Source organism: Labrus mixtus, chromosome 15 (assembly GCF_963584025.1).
Source record: "Labrus mixtus chromosome 15, fLabMix1.1, whole genome shotgun sequence".
In the NCBI taxonomy this organism is placed as follows: Eukaryota; Metazoa; Chordata; class Actinopteri; order Labriformes; family Labridae; genus Labrus; species Labrus mixtus.
Window position 1 is genome coordinate 27,727,315 of NC_083626.1, and position 26,629 is coordinate 27,753,943.

The 26,629-nt window shown below is 41.2% G+C and overlaps 1 protein-coding gene across 9 annotated transcripts; it reads left to right on the forward strand.

The window, feature by feature from the left end:
* Positions 1 to 1,715: 1,715 nt before the first annotated feature.
* Positions 1,716 to 26,498, forward strand: tpd52l2b (tpd52 like 2b). Of its 9 annotated transcripts, none has more exons than XM_061058287.1 (9): positions 1,717 to 1,944; positions 6,329 to 6,486; positions 7,609 to 7,757; positions 16,342 to 16,389; positions 18,541 to 18,642; positions 21,704 to 21,730; positions 22,280 to 22,324; positions 23,357 to 23,455; positions 23,566 to 26,498. In XM_061058287.1, the coding sequence occupies exons 1-8, from the start codon at positions 1,926 to 1,928 to the stop codon at positions 23,418 to 23,420; spliced, it is 612 nt and encodes a 203-aa protein (XP_060914270.1). In that variant the 5' UTR covers positions 1,717 to 1,925; the 3' UTR covers positions 23,421 to 23,455; positions 23,566 to 26,498. The 9 variants fall into 9 exon arrangements, with proteins under 9 accessions (XP_060914268.1, XP_060914269.1, XP_060914270.1 ...); XM_061058283.1 differs by having other exon boundaries at positions 23,357 to 23,405; XM_061058289.1 differs by having other exon boundaries at positions 22,283 to 22,324.
* The last annotated feature ends 131 nt before the right edge of the window (positions 26,499 to 26,629 follow it).

The following is a 26,629-nucleotide window of genomic DNA, read 5'->3' on the forward strand; positions in this document are numbered from 1 at the left end:
AACTACAATAATGTAAAGTTACACAGTAACTACACAGGAAAGAGTTATTGTTCTTAAAAACACACACAGTGTGTAGCATGAGGTGGTGATGTTGTTAAAGAGTCTGATTAAACAGTCTGACTGCAGATGGGATGAACGACCTGCGGTAGCGCTCTGTCTTGCAGGGTGGGTGTCTCAGTCTGCTGCTGAAGGAGCTGCTCAGGGCCCCCACAGTGTCATGCAGGGGGTGAGAGGGGTTGTCCATGATGGATGTCAGCTTCACTATCATCCTCCTCTCACCCATCTCCTCTACAGAGTCCAGAGGACAGTCCAAGACAGAACTGGCCCTCCTGACCAGTCTGTTCAGTCTCTTCCTGTCTCTCTCTCTGTGCTCCCTCCTCCCCAGCAGACCACTGCATAGAAAAGTGCAGACGCCACCACAGTGTCATGAAAAGTCCATAGCAGAGTCCTGCACACTCCAAAGGACCTCAGTCGCATCAGCAGGTGAAGTCGACATTGGCCCTTCTTGTACAGGACGTCGGTGTTGTGTGACCAGTCCAGTTTGTTTTTGAGGTGAACACCCAGGTATTTGTACGTCTCCACCCTCTCGATGTCCAAGCCCTGGATGTTCAGCGGTGCAGTCTGGGGTGACTTCCTGCGGAAGTCAATCACCATCTCCTTTGTCTTGCTGGCGTTGAGCTGAAGGTGGTTGAGCTCACTCCAGTCGACAAAGTCCATGATGACCTGCCTGTACTCCTGCTCGCTCCCCTTAGACACACACCCCACGATGGCTGTGTCATCGGAGAACTTCTGCAGGTGGCAGCTCCCAGAGTTGTAGCAGAAGTCTGAGGTGTACAGGGTGAAGAGAAAAGGGGAGAGAACTGTCCCCTGCGGGGCCCCAGTACTGCAGACCACCATGTCAGACTCACAGTCCTGAAGCCTCACGTACTGTGGTCTGTTGGTGAGGTAGTCCGTTGTCCATGCAGCCAGGTGACAGTCCACTCCCGCCCTCTCTCGCTTCCCCCTGAGCAGTGCAGGCTGGATGGTGTTGAAGGCACTGGAGACCCTCACAGTGCTGCCGGTGTTCTCCAGGTGAGTCCAGGATCTCTGCAGCAGGTAGATGACGGCGTCATCCACTCCGATGTTCGGCTGGTAGGCGAACTGCAGAGGATCCAGATTTTAAGTCACCAGGGGGCGGAGGTTGTTGAGGATTATCCTCTCCATGGTCTTCATCAGGTGAGAGGTGAGGGCCACAGGTCTGAAGTGGTTAGGCTCCCTGGGGTGAGATGTCTTTGGGACTGGCACCACGCAGGAAGTCTTCCACAGAGTCGGTACCCTCTCCAGTCTCAGGCTCAGGTTGAAGATGTGCAGAAGAACCTCACAGAGCTGGTCTGCACAGTCCTTCAGGAGTCTGGAGCTGATGCCGCCGGGACCTTGTGGCCTTCCTCACCTTGATCTTCCTCAGCTGACTTCTCATCTGATCAGCTGTTATGGAGAGGCCGTCGGAGGAGGAGGAAGAAGAAGATAGAAGAAGAAGAAGAAATAAAAGATACATATGTAATTTAGCTTTCAAAATATTTACAGATGACTACATATAACTTAATAAAAATATTAGGATTTAAAGAGACTATTTTTTAAAGAAAAAGAGTGTATGTACCAGTTATATACAGAGCTATCTATGTCTTTATTTTGAAAATCCTCACCGGATGTCCCTCTGTGATTTCCGCTAACTTTCCACTCATAGCCGTTAAAGCTGAGCTGGCCGTTGGGCTGTTCAGATTTTTGCTCCTGTCGACGACTTTCTCTGAGTGTGAGGCAGCAGCCGCTTGAACCAGGAAGATTTACACACGTCAGCGGAGAAAATACCTCAACGAGTCCGCTGTCTGAATCTCAAATCAGTCGGGTTTAACTTTTTGACGAAAAGGGAAGTTTGACAAATCGACGCCATGGACCCCGCCAGTCAAGGTAACGTTAATTGTTAGCTACCGATGCTAACTAGCTAGCTTGTAGATTAGCTCAGTGTAAGAGGCGGGTTTGAGAAGCAGACAGCCAACAGTTGTTTATAATTATTAGCTGTACTAGTAGACAGAACCTTTATGCATCTGTGTGTGTGTTTGTGTGTGTATTAAGATGAATACATGGTGTTAATAAATGATTATAATCTGTAAGTCGTGCGGGCAGGACGGGCCCGCTGACAGGAGCAGAAAGTGAAGGACGATCGTGTTACTAATAAAGTCAACAACTTCTACATACAGATACATTTTAATATGCCAGACAATAACTCAGCAATACATTGAACATGTTTTCTGTTAGACTTCCCTTAAATAACTACATTAAAACACTCCCAGCTTCAGTTAAAGCTTGTAAACAAAAGGACAGATGTTAGCGGAATCAGATTGTTGGGGTAGCTCATCAAAGCGCAACACCACCCCCTGACTTCACCTCTTACTCACCTGAGTGTATGCTCCTCTGCACATTTTATATTTATCACATGTTGTTGGGTAGCAGCTGTCAGATTTGCTGACTAATGTAGCGTAGTTACAGGCTTATCATTTTCACTGTTGTCAGATCTGCAGGTTTGCACACAGCAGCAGCCTGATTGATCATATCAGAGAAACTTCTGCTTCATCAGTTTGTAATCCTACCTGACCTCGACTAAAGACAATGATTTGAGCTCTTACAGAGATTTTTATTGGGCAGAGTTTAACAAACTCTGATCTATTTTCTTGTTGCATTTTGTGTAAGTCCAAAAGAAGTAAAGAAAATAACATTTATATTTTACCTGTCCTAAAGAAAACATGTCAAGTTTAACTCTGAGTTTTAGTTAAGATAACAAAGGGAAAATTACAAATGCATTTAATCAAATTATGCCATAAATAAGTCCTGTTTATAATAATAACTTTATTTATACAGTACCTTTTAAAAACACAGGTTTACAAAGTGCTTTGACAAACAGCAAAAACAAACCAAACCAAACACAGAAGAACATAAACAACAGCAAGAAAATAACAAATACAAAATACTAAAAATAATTAAATACAATTCAACAGAAAAGAACCCAAAGTGCACGATACCCAACAGACATATATAACCCGACCATCACAAGAACCATCACAAGAACCATCACAAGAACCATTATAAGAACCATCATAAGAACCCAGGCAACACAAGAACCATCACAAGAACCATCATAAGAACCCAGGAAACACAAGAACCATCATAAGAACCATCATAAGAACCCAGGCAACACAAGAACCATCATAAGAACCATCATAAGAACCCAGGAAACACAAGAACCATCACAAGAACCATCATAAGAACCCAGGAAACACAAGAACCATCATAAGAACCATCATAAGAACACAAGAACCATCACAAGAACCATCATAAGAACCCAGGAAACACAAGAACCATCATAAGAACCCAGGAAACACAAGAACCATCATAAGAACCCAGGAAACACAAGAACCATCACAAGAACCACCATAAGAACCCAGGAAACACAAGAACCATCATAAGAACCCAGGAAACACAAGAACCATCACAAGAACCCAGGAAACACAGGCTGAGACCAAGAGGACCAAAGATTTAAAAAGATGTAAGAAACTAAGAGATAAAAGATAACAGCAATAAGAAGGTAAGAGCAGTAAAAGAAATAGAAACAAGTGGTTAAAGGATTAAAAAAAAAAAAAACCTATAAAAGTAAATATAAAACATAGACTAAGTAAGATAATAAATTACCAAGTTAAAACACAAGAGGAGTTAAGATAAGAGCATAAAGGCATTGTTTACTCATTTGTAGCATAGAGCTACATGCAACATAGACACAAATGGTTTAACACTTAACAATATTTAAACACATCTGCTCAAATTGTACCCTGAAGAATGAAACTCTGAGTCTCATTTCCCCATAAAAATCACAACAAAGATAATATAAAAATACTGTAACTGAAGGTATGATTGATGACACAATCTCTTTTCTATATCACCTTGTAATTGTCTTGTACCATTTTATTTAATATCAGTAAACCATTAAAGTAATGTCACTGTTACTTTCTATCTCTGGGTCTGTACAGCTCCACAATCCCTTTAAGAGCGATCGTTATATTGTCTCTTCCAACCCTGTGTTCCATATTCAGATTAATGAGCGGCCATGATAGACGTGTCAGGCTTCCTGTGACTCAGAACGAGCGCTTCTAGAAAGTGATTAGGGTTACCCACATTCGCTTGACTTCCAAGTGAAACAAACTGAAGTGAACTAGGCCGTGTCAATCCTGCTGCTACTGTTCCCTTAATGATGTGAAACCTGAGAGGAAGACTCCTGCCTGAACTGGGGCAGGGACTTTTCCAGTCTGATGCACTCTCCTGTCAGTATTCTTTATGTGAAGTCAATCTCCATCCTGAAATAATAACATGTACAAGTGTCTGAGGTGTGTCATTTTTACATATAATATGTCAAACAGTCGGGTCTTAAGTAATTCTAAAACACCAACTAACACAACACATAATACGATCTACTTCCATCTCAGCAGGAATTAGACCAGGATGCAATGCAGCAGTTTAAAGTGAGGGGTGTGGTTGACATTGCACACATGCTTCAATGTTTACAGACCAGTTAGACTACTGGTGAATAAGAATGATGAAGCAAGATATGTCTGGTATTTTATCCTTTAAGTCCATATTGAATAAGAAGTCTATTTTTGTAGCTTTTCTTCTCTCAGAATAGCCTTGTTGTTGTTGTCTTGTATTGACCTCGCTGCTGTTATTTCTGCGCGCCGCTCTGAAATACTCCCGACTGAATCAATACACCTTGAGGGTGGAGCCGTCATATCTGTGGCCAGCTTGTATGCGGCTGTTGCTGCTACTCTTGAACACAGAGCGTCACTTGTGCTGCTTTTCAGGGATTTGGAAGCAGGGAGGAAACTACATTGTCTATCATTGTAGTTTTTTTATTAATGTCTTAATTTGTTATTTATTTTTTAACCGCGTATAACAATTATTTATGACCTATTTATCATGCTTTTAATAGAGCCAGTGTGTGTGTGTGTGTGTGTGTGTGTGTGTGTGTGTGTGTGTGTGTGTGTGTGTGGCTGCATGCGCACTGATGCTCTTTTACACAAATGAAGTTCCTAATGGATAAATAAAGTTATTTGACTACCATCCTCTCTGTGCTTTTGTCCCTGTTCAGATAGAGGAACGTGACGGGACATGACCTGCAGATAATCTGGCTGTTTTGCAAACTAGTTGTGTTTGTCTGATGTGTTGTGCAATCAGTTGTGTAGATGTGCATATTGCACTGTGAAACAGGGATTAAAGGCCATGTCAGTGTTGCATGCAGAAGTTTTTTTCATGCATATATATATACCTCAATATTTTAGATTAGGATGCAAAAGCGAATACACTCCAGCACACGGCCTGTTTTTTTTTTTGTTTGTTTGTTTTTTTTGCAGTGGAAGTCGAAGTTGTTGTGTTTGTCAGCAAGGCATTGTGAAAGTTTAGCTTTCAAAATAGGCTCTCCCCCTGAATAAGAATGATTTACAAAGTTGCACAATGACTACACAGAGTATATATTTTTTTACCTGTAGTTTCAGGCTCCAGTTTTCTTTTCTTGCCTTATGTTTTTATCCTCCACCCATGCCAGCTCTGGCTGTGCCAAGCTTGCCTAGCTGCCAAATATGTGATGGTGTCCTCGGGGGAATGATGCAATTTGCTCTTCATGTCCCGGAGATGCTGAGCCTGACGGAGGATGATTTCAGTGTTTATGGTGAAATTTTTTGTGCTGGGAAAAACCCTGATTCTGTTTGATACTTGGATGTCAGTTAGATAAGATAGGATAGGATATAGAGAAGTGCTGTCATGATACCAGAATTTTAAAATTCAACATGGTTCTAATTAGTGTTGTAGTCAAGACTACACTAACTGAGACCATCATTTTAAGTTTGTATGAGTATAAATAATGTCAGTGTGTTTTTAACTTTTCTCTCCTGTTGTTTGTATTTATTATTTCTGCTCGTCTTCATCTCAGTGTTCCTGTTTACTTCAGAACAAAACGGTTTTCAGACAAAGAGCTTCTTACACCACTCTCTCTGAGTGCAGTTCAACTTGTGGCTCAGCTAATTGCCTCTTTCTCTTCCTGTCGGATATCTCCTGCTGGAAATGCAAGCCTTCTCCTGGCTCCAGTTTGAAACGTGTCGTTGTGAAACGGATACTAAAAGGGATCATTAAAGCAAACCACTCTGAGCTTTTAGCACTTCAGCTCATCTGAGGGTGTTGTTTACCCTCCTGCTGCCCTCTGCATTTCACTCTCCCCATTAACATCATCTTTTCTTGTTCTCTCCTGGCATCCCAGATATCAACCTGAACTCTCCCAACAAAGGTCTCGGTGTGGAGCCTTCAGACAGCCTGTCGGACGTGCCGGTGGAGGGAGCAGTGGGGAACTCGGTCAACCCTCTCCCACCCGGTCTGACAGAGGAAGAGGCAGAGGAGCTCCGCGTCGAGCTCACAAAGGTACGACCCAAATGTTCCAACGTCACCAGGTGTTTACATGCACGGCTACAGCTGCCGCGTGATATTTGTGTTTACAGCAGAAAATCACTAACCTGAATCAGAGCAGCTTCATCAGCAATGTTTACACACAACACAAGTTTTCTCAGGTTTGCCAAAGAATGACTTCAGAGTGTTTACATGTTCTACCTGCCTTTAGAGTAACAATTATTTTCATTGTCGATTAATCTGTCCATGATCCTCTTTACTGAGACATGCACCCCCCTGGAATCAGTTTGTTTTGACTTTTTTTGACTTGTTGAATATTAATTATGATGGTTGAAAGTTAATCATTGCAGCTTAACCCGACTCAGAGAGAGAGACTTCAAATATTCCAAACTTATGCATCAATATTTAATTTAATTTACTGATTTAAAAATGTTGAATCAAATAAATTGCCTTTCTGTATATGTGCTTCTGAGTCCCAGGCTTACGCGCCCCATCAAAAGATCTTACATACATCTAAATACCGCTCCAAAGTGGACTGTCTTTACCGCGGTGTAATACTTAAAAATAAGGTCACATGAATTTGTACTATAGGGGACTTACTCAATTAGTTGGCTTAATCCATTCTCCAAATGGGAGTTGTGTTCACCTTTTTTAAAGAACTCCTCACTTGCTTTAGGTTTTGAGGTCGGACCAGACCATTAAATGTAAACAAAAAAAAGAAGGGGACGGGGTTGTTACTGCCAAAAACAAACAAGAAAAACATGTGACAGTTATTGTTATGACCACACTGTGAAGAAAGTATTCTCTTGTGGTGATGGTGATAAATTAACTAATGTTCCCTCTGTCAGTCATGGGCCCTGAGAATGGAACTTTTTCTTTTTGTCATAATTGTGCTTTGCCTGATAGATTTCTGTATCATCTGTTTGTGTAGTCAGTTTTTTTTTTTTTAAACCACTGAGACTTGTTATTAGCAAACAGGATGGTTATGAGTTGTTCCATCTGCCTCTTTTTATTTTTCTGTAAATTAAGAAGCATTAATCAGTTTTGATACCCAAGAAAAGAGAGGAGGTAAAGGCAGACTCTGAATCATAAAACCTGAAACATGAACTCTTCCTGATTTGGTGTGTTGTGTTTCAGGTGGAGGAGGAGATCAACACCCTGCGTCAGGTTCTTTCAGCCAAAGAGAGACACTCCACAGAGCTGAAGAGGAAACTCGGCCTCAGCCCGCTCAACGAACTCAAGCAGAACATCAGCAAGAGCTGGCAGGACGTCCAGACCTCCAACGCGTACGTATAGAGCGCACTGGATCATTTAACGCACAACATGGGACTGAAACAGACTGGAAGTGGTGTTTGAGATCTTTGGGGGGAAAAAAAAAAGTGAACAATTATTTCTATTTTAATCAATCAACCTTTGTTATCTCAAGAAACGTTACAAAAAATCAGCTAGAGATCTCACTGATTGTTATTTTATCTACAAAGACCCAACATTAAACCATGAACTTTAAAGTCAGTGCACAGAAAGAAACGACAAAAAAGGGGTACATGCTGAATCTAGAGAGACTCTTACTGTGCAGACGACTTCTCCAGCGTCAACAAAAATAGAGTTTCACTAAACCCGGTCAGATTAAAGAAGCACCATTAGTCCTCTAAAATTTATGAAGTTTATTTTTGAAAGAGCCTTTTTACCAGCCCTGACTTTGGTGACAGCACAGCGGGATGATTCAGCACTTCTTGAAGACTTTGTCTGTTATCAGAAAGAGCCAGTCACACAATGACTCATCCTGTGGTGACACACACACCGGCCCTCTAAAGAGGTTTATATAATATGACGGCAGACTTTGTAAACTGACACAGAGACGATCTTACCTCGACTTTAAAAGCAGCAGGGAAGGTTCTGTGTAATAATCGTGTTTTTAAAGAAGCTGTGATGATGATGTTAATCAAGCTCGTCACAGCGAGAGTAAATATTTCTCTGCACTTTTTCATTGATGTTAACACAGAAGTTCCTCTGTTTTTTAAAATTCAAAAAGAAATTCCTCGAACATCATTAAGCTTTGCTGGGAGATGGAGGACGACATGATTGCTCGTGATGAATCGAGCAGCAGGAGGTGTTCACACAAAGAGAGAGAGTCGTAATGAGCACATAACAAACTCCTCGACAAAATAACAATGTTGAAATTCATTAGTGAGTTTTTCCAGTAAAAGGAGATCATTACTGTGACTCATCTTAATTTATTTTGAAGGTGAAACAATGAAAGCATGTGTCATCACACAGGTTAATGTAGGGTCTCTAAACCTTCTGATTTTTTCACTAGAAGACACATTTTGATTCTATGAGGGAGATGAGAGAATAAAGATGTGCAAAGTCCTGCAGGCGAGGGAGAGGAGCTTTATCAGCTGACGTCAGACAGAAAGAGAAATGGTTCTCTTCAAGGCCTCGATTAAACTATCCTAACACAGAAGATGAAGCACTGAGTGTGCAGTTAGTGATGAATAGAACTGCCAGAGTTGTACATATGTCTGGATGAATAGGATGCTAGCTCTTATCTCAGGAAACACAGGCCTAAAAATACAAACACAGTTATACATTTTTGTGAATTTGTTCCCTGACAGTCGGCAGTTTGACCTTCTTTGACTGTTAAAGTCAGTTGTAACGTTTTATAAACACCAAACGCAGATTTTGGCGCTCCCGTCTCTCCTGCTTGGATGTGCAGCGAGTCGTGTGCAGTTTAACACCCCGGTGTCTCTGTTTCTAGCTATGTGAGAACCTCTGAGTAACTGGGCGAGTGGAATGAGAGAGTTACCCGTTCTGATCTGTGAGTTCCTGCTCTTGTTTGCTGCTCGCCCCCCGCCAGTCATGATGTCTGAACGTCTGCTGTGTTTGCTCTCTCACGCTCCTGACTCTCACTAACTCTCGATGCTTCTCCGCACGCACCTCCTAACCGTGTTTGAGAACGCTGGTGTTTGACTTTGTGTCTGCACGGAGAACAAAGCCTCTTCTTCTTCCTTATTTTTACTGTTGTGTTTTTTAGCTTTTGGATTTGCTTGGGTATCAGGGCGCAGATGGCCTAGAGGTAAAGTCGCGCCCCTGTATGGGGGTTTTAGTCCTCCAAGCCTGCGGTCCGGGTTCAAGTCCAACCTGTGGCTCCTATCCTGCATGTCATGCTCCACTCGCTCTCATCCCGGTTTCCGACACAATCCACTGTCCTACCCAGTACAGACAAAAAAACTTTTAAAAAGGGTTATCAGTCAGAGGTCTGCAGCCTGACCCAAGCCCTACAGAACCCGGAACCTGACCTTAGGCTAGGGCTGCAAGACAGCCTGGGAGAGGAGCAGTGTTAATCTTAGTTTAATATAACAGCCTACATGCTTCCGTGTAGCGCTCATTAAAATGTCATCTAAACCGATATCTGTCATTCAGACAAAATGTATAAAAGCCAACTTCTTTTTTTTGTTAAAGTACAGTTATTTATTTTATTTAGGGCTGTGGTCGAAGAGAAAGTCCCTGGCACCCAATTGAGTCATTTCTTGTTTTTATTTACCAAAATATTGCTGGCAAACTCCTGCCAACTGTCCAAATGGCACCAATATGTTGGAGTTTCAGGACTGAAACTGCCAATGAATTTGTGGAATTTGGATAGTGCTCTCTCTCTCTCTCTCTCTCTCTCTCTCTCTCTCTCCTCTCAGGAGCCTTTGGTTAAAAACATGACTGACTGTATTTTTACTTCTATTGGTCATTAAAATGACAAGCTCAGAATCGGTGCGCTTGCTGTTGTCAGGACCTTTTTACACGCGACTTGGCTCGTTCTCTTTCAGCTGAGACGTGGAGTCCTATCATCACAGGCTGAGTTACATTCCTGATTCACCGGAGTCTGTTTGTCCACTGAGGCCTGTGACTCACCTTCCTACTGTTTGGAAGAAGAGGTGGAGCTGTAAGCAAATATGTTTCAGTGAGTCTTTAGAGGTGGAAGGATATCTTAAAACAAAACTGTCACTACAAGACTGACGTTTGAACTTTAGAATACAGATTACTCTCCGGTTATATACATTTATCTTTGTATGTTTTTAAGATTTCATTTTGGGCTATTATGGCTTTATTCAGAGGACAGTCAGAAACTAGAGAGAGAGAGAGGGGAATGACATGCGGAAAAGGAGCAACAGGTCAGATTTGAACCTAGGCCACCCGCTTGGAGGACTAGCCTCGTACATGAGCCTACATATAGTATATCTATTGTGTTTTATAAAACCTGTAGCTCTTAGTTGTCTTCATTACACAGTGGTGTCGATACTCGATTCTGGTTGGCTAATGTAGCATAGCAACGGTCTGATACTCCTCGACAGATCACCGTTGATGCGTTACTAAGAAAAGCAGGCGGTTGCTAGGGACGTGGCTCTTATCACTCTTACCTCTTATCAGACTCTGGAAGTATGATGTTGGCAGAAAAGAGAAATGGGAGGATAACCACGGAGGAAAGAAGTTAAAAGACACAAAAACAGCAGGCTAAGACGGAGGAATGCATGAAGTAAACACAGAACGTTTTGTGGTTAGAGATACGGCTGTGTTTAACGAGGGTGAACGGAGAATAAAGTGTCAAAGACCAACGGCAGAAAAACTATTGTGTGGATTCATGTGGATCTGTACATCGTGTCTCACTTCACCATCAGTTAACATGTTAGTGTCATGTGAGTGATGAAAGCTAGTTTAGCTGTTTTATGAAGGCTACAGAGTTTACCGTTGCTATGGAGACATCTCTAACTGTGGATATCGACACACTTATTTTTTTATCAGGAGAAATGAGACATTTTAAAATCATTGAGAATGTGTCAGTGTTGATTTTTGTTGGTAGCTGTGTAATAAGCGGGACATGGTAAAGTTAGCGTTGGGGTCCTGCACAACCTGTCGGGGTTAAATTCCCTGATAATAACCCGCTCACTATACATGATCCTGATCCTTTGTTTGCGTGTTGCTCTTCGGTTTTCTGTCCTCTCAGAATCATCAGCCTTTTTAGCTTCCTCTCCCAGAGGTCAGGTGTCGTCTCTTGCTCTGTTCAGAACTGATGACACACGTCCTCCTCTCTACTTCCTCTCCAAATCCACATTTCTGTCTCATTTGAAACCTTCTCACACACTTCCTGTTTGCTTTTAATACCACTGACCATGTTGGAGGACTGACACTCTTTACCTTTGCTGCTTTTAAGCTATTAAATTTTCTAAGAAATGAGGTGAAGGTGGGAGTTAAAAGGGTTTTGCAGAAAAGGGTAAAAAGGCCAGTCAATTTGTATTTAGGTTGTAAGGCAGATATGAGCACAGTAACATTAATTATTCAGAAATAAATACTAAGTCTGTTCTGTTTGTTTACCTCAGTGGCACGAATGCAGAATTAGTTGCCCAAAACATGTTAGCCTGAAGTCCGGCTCACAAAAACATAAATGATTTATTGACTTATATCCAGAATTAAGCCGAAGCATCATAATTGGAAAAGTTTGTTGACAGGTTATCCAGATTAATGATGCTCACGAGTTTTTGTTTTACGTCTTGCATCCGACATATTTTAAATGTTTGAATATTTAGAGCTGATTCTGGTTGAAAATGGAACCTAGCCTCAAGGAGCTCGATATGTCACTAAATAAATCCTTTAAACTGGAGCTCCTTGGTGTGCAGATATTGCTTTGCTACCTAATCTTCACTATTTAGATCACTAATGAGGAAGAGAGTGTGCGACTTCTTCTCAAAACCTCCAACCCTGCAGACCCACCTCTCTTTAAATATTGAACAAGATACTATAGAATAATTAATGCCCTGCAGCCTGCAGGTAATATAACTTTGAAGTAGAGCTCTCCTGCTTCTAAAAACATTTACATTTCTTTTACTAATTTAACACCGCTCTCTTGGAGCTTTCACACTTCAGTTTTTCTATAATACTCGAGAAATGAAACTATCATAATTCCCCTTTTTAGTAATACGACCTTAATAAGAACATGTTTCAACCAAGCTATCAAGGAAGTGTATTCACTTCACGATATCAGAGATTAACCCCCGGATAGGAGCCATTTCTTTCTGTTTTGGGTGACTTAAAAAAAAAAAAATTAAAAGCTGAGTTGGCAGAGTTTCCCCAGGAGGACAGTTTTAAGAAAGCTCAGTTCAGTTGTTGGAAGAATCCAAAACTTTCTCCCCGTCTTCACCACCGTGCTGCTTGAATGTCTGAAGCTAATGGAATTTTCCATGTGGCGGCTCCTGAAATGAACTGGATTGGCGAGCTCACTCAAATAGTTTGCTGACAGGATGGAGGCTGCTGACACTGAGCTTAACTTCTACACACACCTTCACAAACAGAGGCAGGAACACCGGTCTCCATATGTAGTGTTTGTTCTCCTTATGGACCAGAAATAGAAGCACAAACACATTTCTCACACTCTCTGTCTTGGATTTCCAGTTTTCACCCACACAGCCAGAATAAATGTGGACTATTTGAATATTTGCTTAGAGAGGCAGAAACACAAGCAGAGAGGCGTGTTGTTCTTGGTTTAGGCCTACATATGCACACACGCAGTGCCAAATACAGTACAGGAAATCATGCATGCACACACACAGATAGTATGCATGTGCCCTGATCGTGCCTGGCAACCAGACGGGCAGCTCAGAGTCACTGCTGCAGAAACATAGTGGGAGGAAAGATAGGAATGTGTGAGGAGCACACGGCACAATTCAACCAAACAAAGAAGTCAATGGGTTATGAATTATGAATACGCTGGAGGCACAAAGTCTCCGAGAGCGTTTTGCCATGAAATCTGGAGTGCGTGGAGCGAGAGTCAGTCATTTGTTGCACTCGGTTAAGTGTGCTTTATTAGCATGACAATACAAATCAAACACAATTGTTGTACCCTCAGTGTGATGACAGTTTAGCCAAAATTGCGAATCGTTGGCAGGGATGGTAATAACAAACATGAGTCCAAATGTTTCTGTTCAGATGATTGTGATTCTGTTCAGCAGTGAGACAGTGAAGTGGTGAATGGACAGACAGCACTCTGTATGAAGTCACTGTGCGGTACAGTCAGCAGCATTGTGCTGGTGTTAGTCACATTGTACAGACTGGCCTTGTGTGGAGCAGAGCTGTCTCCCCTTACTGTAACAGTATTAGAGCTGGGTTTAAAAAAAAACAGTTCTCCCTTTCTGCTTGGGCTGCACAATTAGCTTTTTCATTGTTATCCAGACATGAGGATTCACAATAAACATATCGCAAAAAGTCTGAATTTATCGCACAAATTTTGATGTAAAAGAGCAATGCTGTGTCACTCAGCATGTGAACATTTGAGCCCTTAAATTGAGGCCTGGGTAGAATTGTTGTTCTTTCACTTCACATCAGTTTGATGTATTCAGAGTCAGATCTAGCTAGCTATCAGTGACCCTCAGACTTACGTAAAGGTGGAAAATAAACGCTCTTTGTATTTATTTTGGATTCAGGAGCAACATGTTGAAAACACATGTTGTTTCAAACTTAAAGAACAGCAGGCAGTGTGCTGGAAATGTCTGTTAACAATGCAAAAGAAAGGATCATGAGTCAATCAGTGTCTTTTGTTTAGTTTAATTCTTCTTGCAAGTAGAAGGAACAAAGCTCCAAGTAATCACAATATGCTTGGGTACATGCTTCACAGAAAAACCTTCATGACTATATCAGGATTGCAGATACAGGCGCAGTCAAATATCAAATACATTTCGTCATACATTTTAACACGTCGCACAACAGTAATGTCAAGGAAACCTCAAGTCTGAGTATCTTTGATATTTAGCTATTTGTAGGAAACCTTCATCTTGGGTAAAGACAAAACAAGAATATTATACGTATTAAATTATTGTTGCATTTCTCAAGCGAGCTGTGAGTAAAATGTGTCCTCGACAGTAAACAGAATTTTTCCATTACAGCAGACACAGAGAGTAGAGTTAAACTTCGATATGATGGGAATAAAACTCATACCATATTGATACCCGTTTTAAGATACCACGCTAACATTTGGCACCTAATATTGGGTAATGTCTTGTTTTCTATCTTCAAAATTTGCAACCAAACTTTTACACATTGTCTAACTTGCACCAATATTATATTGGTACTGAAATGTTGCCAACAAAAATGAAATAGATTTATTTTCTTTAAAGCTTCGATTCTCTTCGATACTACTGTGGATTTTTTTTAAAACTGAGAATGTATCGTTTAAAACAACATAGTATTGAATTATTCAACATCCTCAATAGAAACTGAGTTATAGCTTTTAATGCACTTTTTCATTTGTTGAACAAGCACATAGAAACAGGCTAAGCTAACATTAGCCGCAGTAGGACGTCTTCTATATATAGCTGTTATGTCTCTGCGTCCACCAGATAGATGTAAAGTTAGAACTCCTGTGGTTCCTGTTGGTTGTGCTTCCTTATCTACCCGGCTGTTTGACAGTCCACACAAACACACTTACCCTCCATTCCTCTCCACCAAACACAGACAACCTTATTCCTGTGTACATGCTCTGCACGTGTGTGAATGAGTGTTTAAGCTTGCAAAATAATTCCTGTGAAGTTTCAAATATCAGACATTGAATACTACAGAGGAGAGTCAAGGGATTTTAATAACAGCATAACATGTTAGACACCAAACTGCCCTTATTGTCTTAAAATTGAGCATTTTCTAAATATGTGCTCGTGTCATTGGTAGCTTGTTAATAGTTATAACCTCTGAAATAATGACATGAATGAGGAACTGTTAAAAGGCTCTGATCAGCTGATCGTAGAAGACAGCTGCTAGAAGGCCACACAGTAATTCAGTTATGTAAGTAGGAGCCAGGACATGCAGGGCTTTGTATGTAATTGATACAATTGATTCAAAACTGAAACTTGAAGCCAAACAAGAGAGTCAAGACTTGGAGTCATGTGAGAAGGACAACCAGTATGTTAACAACCTAGCTGCTGCATTTTGTAGCACTTGTAGACGAGATACTGAGGACAGAGTGATGCCAACATCAGGAGAGTTTAGAGAAAAGTATAATAACATAGAACGGTGTAAGAATCTGCGGTTTGAGTCCCAGTGCTTGATCATCTTCTTAAAGGTCACATATCCTCCTCCTCTTCAACCAGTTTCCACTCTGATCCTGTATTTGATCATGTCTATAAACCCCTCTATTTCAGCCCTGCTCAGAACAGGCTGTTTCTGTGTCTGTACCTTTAAATATGTTAATGAGCTGTGTCTGACCACGCCCCCCTCTCTGGAAGGGCTTGGGTGTACTTGGTGCTTTCTCGCTCCATGTCCTATTGTTTACGGTGAGAAGGCAGACTCAGAGAGCAGAACAAACACCTAGCTGTGGGAGTGTCACCCACCTGGGGGAGGGGCTACTGCCCTTTGTGATGTCATGAAGGGAAAATCTCCAAACAGCCTGTTTGAGCACACATTTTCTGAAAAGTGGAGCAGGCAGAAGACGGAGAGGATGGACTTTTCTCATCATTGGGGGGTTTGTAGACAGAATAGAGACACATGTTAGAGTTAGAGAAACATGGTGAGGCATATTTTGCAGAACATGTGACCTTTAAAGTTTAAATTCAGTTCGTATTTTTGTTTAAATAATATATATAGCAGGTTATAAGATGACTTTTCATAATCATTCATAAACGGTGAAGATAAAAGCTTAGTTTCATTAGTCAAATAATTGAACATTGTGTTTTGTTATATTATAAACGCTGTTATTTCCCCTCTGCCGACATGTTTGAAATACTTAAAGCCTTTAATATTCAGCCTGTAAAACAACAAGAGGACATGGTGTTGAAGTTACTGTTGTGTAATGTGAGTGTGTGTCTCTTCCCCTGTGTCATTATCCTGCTGTTGTGTCTTCAGATATGTGTCTGCCTCAGCCACTTTGGATGACATTACCCGCTCTGAAGCGTGAGTTGACCCCTTTCTCTTTTGTGTTCTTGTTCTGTTTTTTTTATAGATGAGTTAAGGTTTCTTTTCAGTTGTCTTTATTTTACCTGCATCATTTTCCCTTTGTTTTGTGGTTCCATACATCTGTATCTTTTGTGGCTGTTGGGTTAGGAATTGGTTTTCCGCTTCATATCTGAAGGCCGTTTGTACTTATTTCTGTTTAGTAACTACTCAACCCAGATAGTGAGTGAATGTTGATAAACTTAATAAAATGTAAAGAAAGTAAGTAAGTTCCTAAACTTTGGAAGTTCACTCACTTTGTTTTCTCGGACTCTGGTACCCCTCTGATGCTGAGACTCTGTGACCCCTGTAAAGCTCAGACTCTGGGACCCCTGTAAAGCTGAGACTCTTTGACCCCTCTGAAGCTGAGACTCTTTAGACTATGTGACCCCTCTGAGATTAGACTCTGTGACCTCTCTGAAGCTCAGACTATGTGACCCCTCTAAGGCTGAGACTCTGACTGAGACCCCTCTGCGACCCTTATGTGACCCCTCTAAAGCTCAGACTCTGTGACCCACTCTGAAGCTCAGACTCTTCAGACTCTGTGACCCCTCTGAAGCTGTGACTCTGTGACCCCTGTAAAGCTCAGATTCTGTGACCCCTCTGATGCTGAGACTCTGACTGAGACCCCTCTGTGACCCCTCTAAGGCTGAGACTCTTTGACCCCTCTGAAGCTGAGACTCTTCAGACTCTGTGACCCCTCAGACTCTTCAGACTCTGTGACCCCTCAGACTCTTCAGACTCTGTGACCCCTCAGACTCTGTGACCCCTCTTAGACTTGTTAGAGCTGTTCAGTTGTTGATGTTGGCTTTTGAAGTGTGTGTTGGTTGTATGTGAATTCTAACATTTAGCAAGAGAGTGTTTGTTTCAGCTTGTTAACCAGTTTATTTTTGACTGGGTTTCCTTCATATGTTTCTTTCTTAGAATTATTATTTCATTATTGTTAATCAGCTACTAAACCACTTTACTGTGAAAAGCCAAGTCAGCATAATGACATTCCCACTTTAGAGCTTTATTCTTTGAAAAAGCCGTTTTAAAAGCATTTCATCTTTGGACATATCTGCTCCCCGCGTCATTTGAGGAAATCTTTCAGCCTTTTCATTCCCACTTAAAACAGTGATTTGCCTGCTGTACAGATGTTACACAGGAACATGGGTGTAAAATCTCCCTGTCCATATTTAGTGTAGTTTTGTAAATTCTTGGTGAGAAAAACTCGTCACAGCCCTTAACCACTGACCGTTTGAAGCAGCGATGACTACTGCTCCCTTTAGATGAGCTACAACAACTCTTTGTACAAACTAAATTCTTACCGAACCTCTCAGGAACTAAATCCTAACACTTCTTCCTGCAGTTAGCATTAAGAAACAGTGGAAAGTCACAGTCTAGGAACAGTTAGAAAACATGTTTTAATTTAAATTTATTCTTTACTTCATAAAACCAATTTATGTACTTTGATAACGTCCCTCTAAAGACAATCCTTGATATTGGACACATGATATAAAAGAGATGTTTCACAGCTTTGAGAGTTTATTTTTGCCATCATGCACTGAAACAACAACATGCTAATCATCCAAAGCTACCAGCTGCAGTAGAATCTGCTGAATCAGATCTGACACTAACACTAACCGGTCTTTACTTTGGAGAGTTTCAGGAGAAAAATTACAATTTAAAAGTCTGAAATCAGAGAAACGCTGATTTTGCCGCCTTGCTTTTATTCCTGTTTCATGCGACTGTATTTCTGTGTGATTACTCACCATTGGGCCTCGTGAATAATGGAGCAGTAACTTAAATCACTGTTGACTTTAGTGTTTGGTTTACTGTGCTCTAATTTACCTCTTTCTTTCTAAATCTGCCTTCTCCTCCCTCATTCTGTCTCTTTTCTTTTTGTCTCTGTCGTCTCCTCTACATCAATCCTCTGTCCCTCCTTTTCTTCTCATTCCTCCTGTTCTGTAAATCGTCTTCTCTTCTTGCCACCCCACATCTTCCTCCAAAACTATCTGTCCTTTCCTCTTTTCTTTTGTCCATTGTTCTCTCTTCATTCTCTTGTTCCCACCTTCCTCTCTCTCTCTCTCTCTCTCTCCACCCCTCCATCCCTCCTCCTCCTCTCTGCAGATACAAGAAGACTCAGGAGACTCTTTCCCAGGCGGGACAGAAGACCAGTGCAGCTCTCAGCACAGTGGGCACGGCCATCAGCAGGAGACTTGGCGACATGAGGTATGACGCAGCCAAAATGGCCAACGCTCTGATAGGGCAGCGAGAACAAACGAGCAGAGTGGACAGTGTTAAAACAGAAACATCCCAAACGACCAGAAAATACTCATATCCTCAGGTTTTCTGGGACATATGAGAAGTTTCATCTTCTTATTATTAATACTCTTGTGAAAAAGTAAGTAAGGTTTATTAATGTAGCAAAAAAAGAAGAACGATACATAAGGAGTCAGGGGTGAAGTGTGGCGGTGATTTTAAAGCGTGCAGCTCGTGCTACAGCAGAGCAGGAACTGCAGCATCATCAAATTTAACTCGTTCAGTGCAGGACAGAGCTCTATTTAGTGAGCTGAATAAAGAGCTCACAGTGAGTTTAATTTCTCAGATAAGATACCAGGATGAAGCTCATAACCACCTGTAATCATAATGTTACTCATGAAGAGTTTAAAGCTCGCTGAAAATGTCGTTACTGTGACTGTACACTGCTCTCTTTTACTTTTAGCCCAGAGTGTTAAACATTATGCTGAACACTGATCAGTTTCTTTAGATCTGAACTCGTCTGTGAGTCCTGAAATATTCTGCACAACTAACTCTTAACATAGTTTTTATTTTTATCTTAACATCTTTGTAGCTGTAAAGGGAAGGTTCAACAGGATGCATTTTGTTCCTAAACGAAGTAAAGATGTCAGCTGGGGCATGAGACTCTTCATTAACAGTCTGGTCCTCTGTGATATTAAAATGAGCAATGGCAACCACCATATGTTAGCGGTGCGATTGATCAAAAATCTCGAGGTTCAGATCGGATTTCAAATCAGACCTTTCTACTGACCATTACTCAAACTCCCAACATTACAAATCAAAATGCGTCTCATTGCCCAAAGCAGTGAAACAACTGTTGGACCATCCAAATCACTTGAATGTAGACGGCTGTTTCACCCCGGAGTCACAATAATTCACACTGTAAAAAGTCCAAACTTTGATCAGTTAAATGAAGAACCACATCAGTCCTCATGAAGTGTGATGAAGGGGTGAGGCAGTGAACACATGTAGCTGTGGATAGACTCAGTGAAGATGCATGAACCCTCCCTCACATCACAACACATCTCTGATGTTCACTTACACCACCGTCTGTAATGGTGTTAATGTTTCCATTTATCCACCCACATTTTATATTTGCTCCTCATGAAAGGGTGTGTGAGGAAGCGACAGCACTTATGTGTATGTGTGTGTGCATCTTCTAGTTCATTGGGCATTCTCCTCTGACATCATCAGTCTTCATGTCCAACCTGCATGTTGCACGTTTCATTTTCTACAGAAGTCTTTCTTCTAATCATTTGTTTTTAAATGTCTGTTTTGCTCCTTGACAGAGTAGGGTCTGGGGCTGATATTTTAAAAAAATCACTTACCGATATATCGGCCGATATCTTTCTCAGTTCAATCAATCAATCAACTTTTATTTGTATAGCGTCAACTCATAACAAGTGTTATCTCGAGACACTTTACAAGAAGCAGGTAAAAGACCTTACTTATTGTTATGTTACATAAAGCAGGTAAAAGACCTTACTTATTGTTATGTTACATAAAGCAGGTAAAAGACCTTACTTATTGTTATGTTATATAAAGCAGGTAAAAAGACCTTACTTATTGTTATGTTACAAAAAGCAGGTAAAAAGACCTTACTCATTGTTATGATACAAAAAGCAGGTAAAAGACCTTACTCATTGTTATGTTACATAAAGCAGGTAAAAGACCTTACTCATTGTTATGTTACATAAAGCAGGTAAAAGACCTTACTCATTGTTATGTTATATAAAACAGGTAAAAGACCTTACTCATTGTTATGTTACATAAAGCAGGTAAAAGACCTTACTCATTGTTATGTTATATAAAACAGGTAAAAGACCTTACTCATTGTTATGTTATATAAAGCAGGTAAAAAGACCTTACTCATTGTTATGTTACATAAAGCAGGTAAAAGACCTTACTCATTGTTATGTTACATAAAGCAGGTAAAAGACCTTACTCATTGTTATGTTACATAAAGCAGGTAAAAGACCTTACTCATTGTTATGTTACATAAAGCAGGTAAAAGACCTTACTCATTGTTATGTTACATAAAGCAGGTAAAAGACCTTACTTATTGCTATGTTACAAAGATCCGGTCTATCCATCATGAGCACTTTAGCAAAGCAGCAAAAGTTACAGTGGTAAGAAAAAACTGTCTTATTAAAAGGCAGAAATCTTCGGCCGGATCCCCGGCTCATGACGAAACAGCCTTCACAGACCTAGACTGCACCGGGCTTGGAAAGGGATAGGGGGAGAGATGGGATAAGATGCAGGAAGAGGGATAGAGAGCAAGGGGGTGGGGGGAGGTAGACCGTCCATCAGCAATCCGGTGGGGAGGGGAGGGGGTGTGGGGGGGTTGTTCTGGCAGGCCGCCAACCCACGATCCGGTGGGGAGGGGGTAGTGGTGGGGTGGGGGTTGTCTTTCAGTTCTATCTTTGATATGTAGAGAAAGATAAACACATTTAATGTGTTGATTCCTCAGATGCAGTTATCAAACACTTGTGAAAAGATTTATAATGAAGAGAAGATGGTCACTCAACTGGAAAGTAACTGAGCATGTAGTATCACCGCTCCACACTCTGGAGAGTGATGTTTGTTGTAATCCATATAGCGCCCTCTGCTGGTGAAAAATAACTGCTAGTGTAATACAATGAAACTCAAATGAAATGATATTCGACTGGTGAATAAATGGAGTAATATCTGCACATAAAGCCGTGATAACATAACATTAGCAGATACCGAAATTCACTTAACATGCAAATATCGGCCGACGTTATCGGCTGGTGGATTAATCGGTCGGGCTCTAACACAGAGTACAGTCCAGGTTGTGATGCTTCTCCTGCTGATAACGTTGCTGTACCCGCCCTATGTGTTTGTTTGTTTGTTGTTGTTTTGACTGCTCTTTGTTGTTTAACTTCCTGATGCTGCTGCTCTCTGCTCACGCTCTCTCTCTCTCCCCCCTCTTTGTTTTGTTTTTTTCTTGCTGCCTTGGTTTGACCTGCAGAGCTCTACCTTTCTCTAATTCCTTTAGGTAAGACTAACATTCCTGTTAGAACACATGAGACTTTAACATCACACACGTGGCCTGAAAGAGTTTTAATACAAGAAACAACATGAGCATGACGCTCTGCTATTTCTGATTTTTATTTCAGTCCTTTAAAAACCTGCTTAGCATGTCATCCTTTGCTGTTTATAAAGTTCTTTTGAGGATTTGTTTATTGTCACGACATGTTGCTTGTTTTTAAGATTTTAACACTTTCCCGATTGCCCTTAAATTAATATTCTGTTTTCTACAATGTTATTTATCTGTTTCTTTTTAAATAGATTTATTTCTTTGATTGACATGTTGTGCATCAGTCAGCATTATAAACATAATCCTACATGTGAGCTGTATGAAATAAAACATCTACCCATCCTTTGTCAGGAATCTTGAGAGAGAGAGAGAGCGCCGTTATCTGGAAATAATCAGAATAATAGATGTGTTCATTGTGTTACAGTGTGTGTGTGTGTGTGTGCGTGCCACTGATTGCTTGCTTTATAACACTTGCACTTCTCTCTCCTCTCTTTAACGCTTTCAAAGTAGCAACTATTCCATTCGCCACTCGATAAGTATGCCCGCCATGAGGTAAAGTAACACACAAACCTGCTCTGCTTCTCTTTAACTGTCAGTGTGACACACATTCACCTTTTAACCTTTGACCTGCTGCTGTGCCTCCTCTGTATCCCTGCTCGTGGCCTTCCATGTTTTATAAAGCATAAGAGTTTGAATCTAGCGAGGTTAAATCATGTATAACTCTTCAGAATCCAGCAGCTTGTTATATAGAAACATGTATTTTTTTATTTGCAACGTTTCACTTCTGTATTGGAACTCGTTTGTTAAGATCTTTGTGACGTGTTAAAGCTTCAGTATGCTCATGAATGAAGGGTTTTCCTCATTTCCTTCAGTAGAATAAAGATAGCCTCTAACAGCAGGTTTTTTTAATTCCACCAGATGTGTGTTCGGTCCGTCTCCACTCCGTTACAGCTGATAGATTTTTACTTTATTCACTGTGTGTTCGTCCTCTGGCTCTGCTGCGTCTCAGCGCGGTCAGTCCTGAGTCCTCTGCAGCAGATACACAAGACTTCTATCAGAGCATGGAGCATCAATTTAGCACAGAGCAGATCGAGCGGGACAGGAAGTCAGACACTGAAACAACATGAAAACATCCTGTGTATTTTCAGTATAAAACACTTCGACGCTTCAGAACATTGACCATATGTGTGATTGTTTGAGTTTATAAGAGTTTTATGCCACATATATCGTAATATCTCGCGCTGTCTTGTGATAACTGCGGGAACTCCTTTGTCTAAGCTGTCAGGCGGCGCTGCGGAGCTGTAATGAAGCATATCTGGTGGAAGTTCTGGGTTATATGTTACCTTCTTTACCTTTAACATATTTCGTCAGTGTTTAAGTGGATCTACTTTTTTTTTTTGTGCACGATATCAAAAGTGTCCACATCTGAACATTTGATTGAGCTTCTGTTTTTTGTTTTATGTTTTGTAAGGTTTCCAGTTTTGCTCCCCTCAGCTCAGGTGTTCGGCTAACTTACCCGTTTAGTAAAGATGGCTTCTCTAAATGTTTTTTGTGTGAATGTGACGTTGAGTCTGTGACCTGCAGGAACTCTGCGACCTTCAAGTCGTTTGAGGATCGAGTGGGGAACCTGAAGGTGAGCCAACCGTAAACATGAGCTCAGAGAACCTCCACAGGGAACACGCGGTGTGATGACTCAGCATTTTATCAATTCAATCAATAACTCCCACGTTTCCCCTCTTCCTTCATTAACGCGCTCTCTCTCTCTCTCTCTCTCTCTCTCTCTGTGTCCTCAGTATAAGGTCGTTGGCCCCAAAGGAAACGGGGAGCCCGTCACCCCCACCGACACCACCCCCACTCAGGAAAACCCGCCTTTCTGAACACATCTCTCCTCCTCTTCCTCCTTCGCTGCCACCTTCCTCACGACCTGAGACTGTACTGTTATCACATCGCCGTCGCCACCTCCACTTCACCCACTCCCCCACCACCCACTTCTCCCCCCCTCTTAGGTCTGTAAGCGCCGACGGGTGGAGGTGAAGGACTCGTGGGTTTGGGGTGGGACGGGCTGCTGCTCCCTTTGACTCCCTGTTTTCTGTTGAAGAAAAGATCGATGTTTTGTTGATGTCTAAATCATTTACTTTGTTTCACCTCCGGCCTCCACTTCCTCCCCCGTTCCATCCTCCCCCCCTCCTCTGTTATTCCAAATAAGTGGACACCCTCACCCCCTGCACTCCTCAGAAACCTTTTTAAAACTGTAACTGTTTCACCTGGTTACACATGGCATTATAAGATCTCTGCTTCTTAAGTTTAAGGGGGAAAAAAATCAGGTTACATTTGTTGAGATCAAACATAAAATATTGAATCTGCTTGTGTGTTGGTGCGTCCAAACTGAGAGTTTAGGAGCCAGGCGTCTGCAGACGAGGGGGGAGGAGTAATTTACAGACATAATCAAGACGGTGGTTCATGTGCTAGTCAAACTTTTTACTTCTTTCTGACTGCTATCGTGCAGATCACCTGCTAAAGTCGCCACAGTCTCCTTAAAATGGGCTCAAACTTGTTCTTAATTTTGGTGCAAACGCCGGCGTTAGAGGTTAGAGGTCGAGGGAGGAAGAGAAGGTGGAGGATCCAGGACATCCCATCCCCCCCCCCCCCCACACACACACACACACACACACACACACACCTTAAGACCCTGCTACATGCATGTGCATATCTCATCTCAGTTGTACAAAAAAAAAAACGACCGCGCAAAGATGACCTCGGTCCCGTGTAACACCCCAGGATGTAAAAAAAAAAATAAAAAACAAACCATTTTGTATTAAGAACTATTTTACACTGCTTTGCATAATGTTTTTACATAACTTTTATCGATATGTATAAATATATATGAGTAAATATATATTGTCACTGATGCTGCCGGACGGTGGTGATCAGGTTCGGAGGTTTAAAAAATAAAAAAAAAGCAGGAGGGAGGATAAGCAAACTTAAAAAAAACAAACAAAGAAACACTATGGGTCAGTTTCACAGAGCGGCACGAGTTCCACGAGGACAAAAAGCCGCCTCGATGTTTGTGAAACTGATTCATTAACGAGCTGCAGTCGTTTGGTGCACACGCTGAGAAGGAGCGTAATCAAAGTGGTTTGATGTGTGTTCACACCACTTTGTTTGTGTTTCTCTTCTGGTTTGACTGCTGTTTTGTTCAAACACAGGACTCGATGCTTTGCTGTGTGCACTACCTGGTGAATGTGGACGCTTCTCTTATCGGCCTTACTCACTTCAAATGTTTCACTCGTTAGTTTTCATTTAGCTGGTGAGAAAAGGTTTTGGTTATTTTCTCTTTATGTTCCTTTTTCTCCTTTAGTTGTACAGATCGGTTTGATTGAAGGATTAGTGTTTAGATATTCAGAGTTGTGTCATAGAAAAACAAATATTTGCCAACAAGCCCCTTAATGCACACACACACACACACACACACATGCACTCCTTATAACACAAACGAAAAGATGCTGCATGAGGCCAAACGTACACAAACTGTACAAACTCACTTATTGTTGTGCTCTAATGTGATAAACAGAAGCTCTTCTAAACGACACGCCCTCACACACAAACACTCAGCGTTGTGCACTTTTCTCTGTAGTGTGAAAAAGAAGCTTTTGTTCTTCTGTCTTGTGCGCTGAATTTGCTGATACAAGGGCAACATTTCCACTTACAAAAAAAAACAGCAATCTTGCATTTCTTGTATAATCTTGCATTTTGCCAAAATTGTCTAAAAATGTCGGCCAATCCCGAGTTGCTCTTAAAAACAGTGACGGTGTTATCCGTTGTCTCTTGCATTGCCAAAAATCGTCTTTATAGTCGTCTGTGTAAATGTTGCTTTTGTATCCTGCTCGGCTCGATGTGGGCCGTGTAGAAAAGGTCAATTTGAGGTGTTTTTTGATCATTAAATGATTAAAGCCTAAACTTCCCTTTGAAGGTTTAAAAAAACTATTAAACCAATTAAAGAGCCTTAAAGTCAATAAAAGTGAGATGAGAGGAATCATCGTTTGGACTATAATGGACAACGATCAAACTGCTGCACATGTCATACCCTGAGTGTGTTTTTCTTTTTTTGTCATTGGCGTTGAGCCTTTATTTTGGTAGGTAATTACTTCCTGTTCTGTTTTCTTTTGGCTCGCTGTTAAGAGAAGATTTGTACAAATAATTTGCCATCAGCTGAAAAAAAGTTGCCAATACTGAAATATCTGTTACAAAAATCTCTTTTTACCTCTGAATCTCACAGACTCAGACTCTCTGCTTCACCAAGATGAAATTATCAGCTCATTTATTAAGATTTTTTTTCTGGAAATCTCATTTTTCTTGTACAGAGTGGAGCAGCCCTCGATCTCGATGCCTATAGTCAGAAGGGGATCTCACTATGTGCAAGAACGACAGATTAAATAGATTTCTTTGTGGCCTGTTTAAAGCTGCGGTCAGTTTGGGGTTTATTTAACGGATAGGAAACTATGACATTTTTGGGTGCCAATGGGAAGTGCGAGCGCACGCCGAGCCCGCTCTGAGCCGGGCTGGAGGACAGTTAGAGTACTTTAGGTTTACTTTAGGTCCTGGGCGGAGCTGATGTAGAAATCAAAAGGGATCAGATTTGAAAGATTATGGTGAATAATAAATAAACACTTCTTTTGGTTTTGTTGTATATGTTTGGATATCAATAAAGCATTCCTTTAAATGAAAAGATGTGTCATTATTTAAAATTTACAGGAAAATATACAACTTATGTTTACGGGGGGTTTCTTTTAGTTAAACTTTCTGTTATCTGTAAGGAAAGACATTTTAGCAACAAGTTAATGTAAAGTACTTCACACA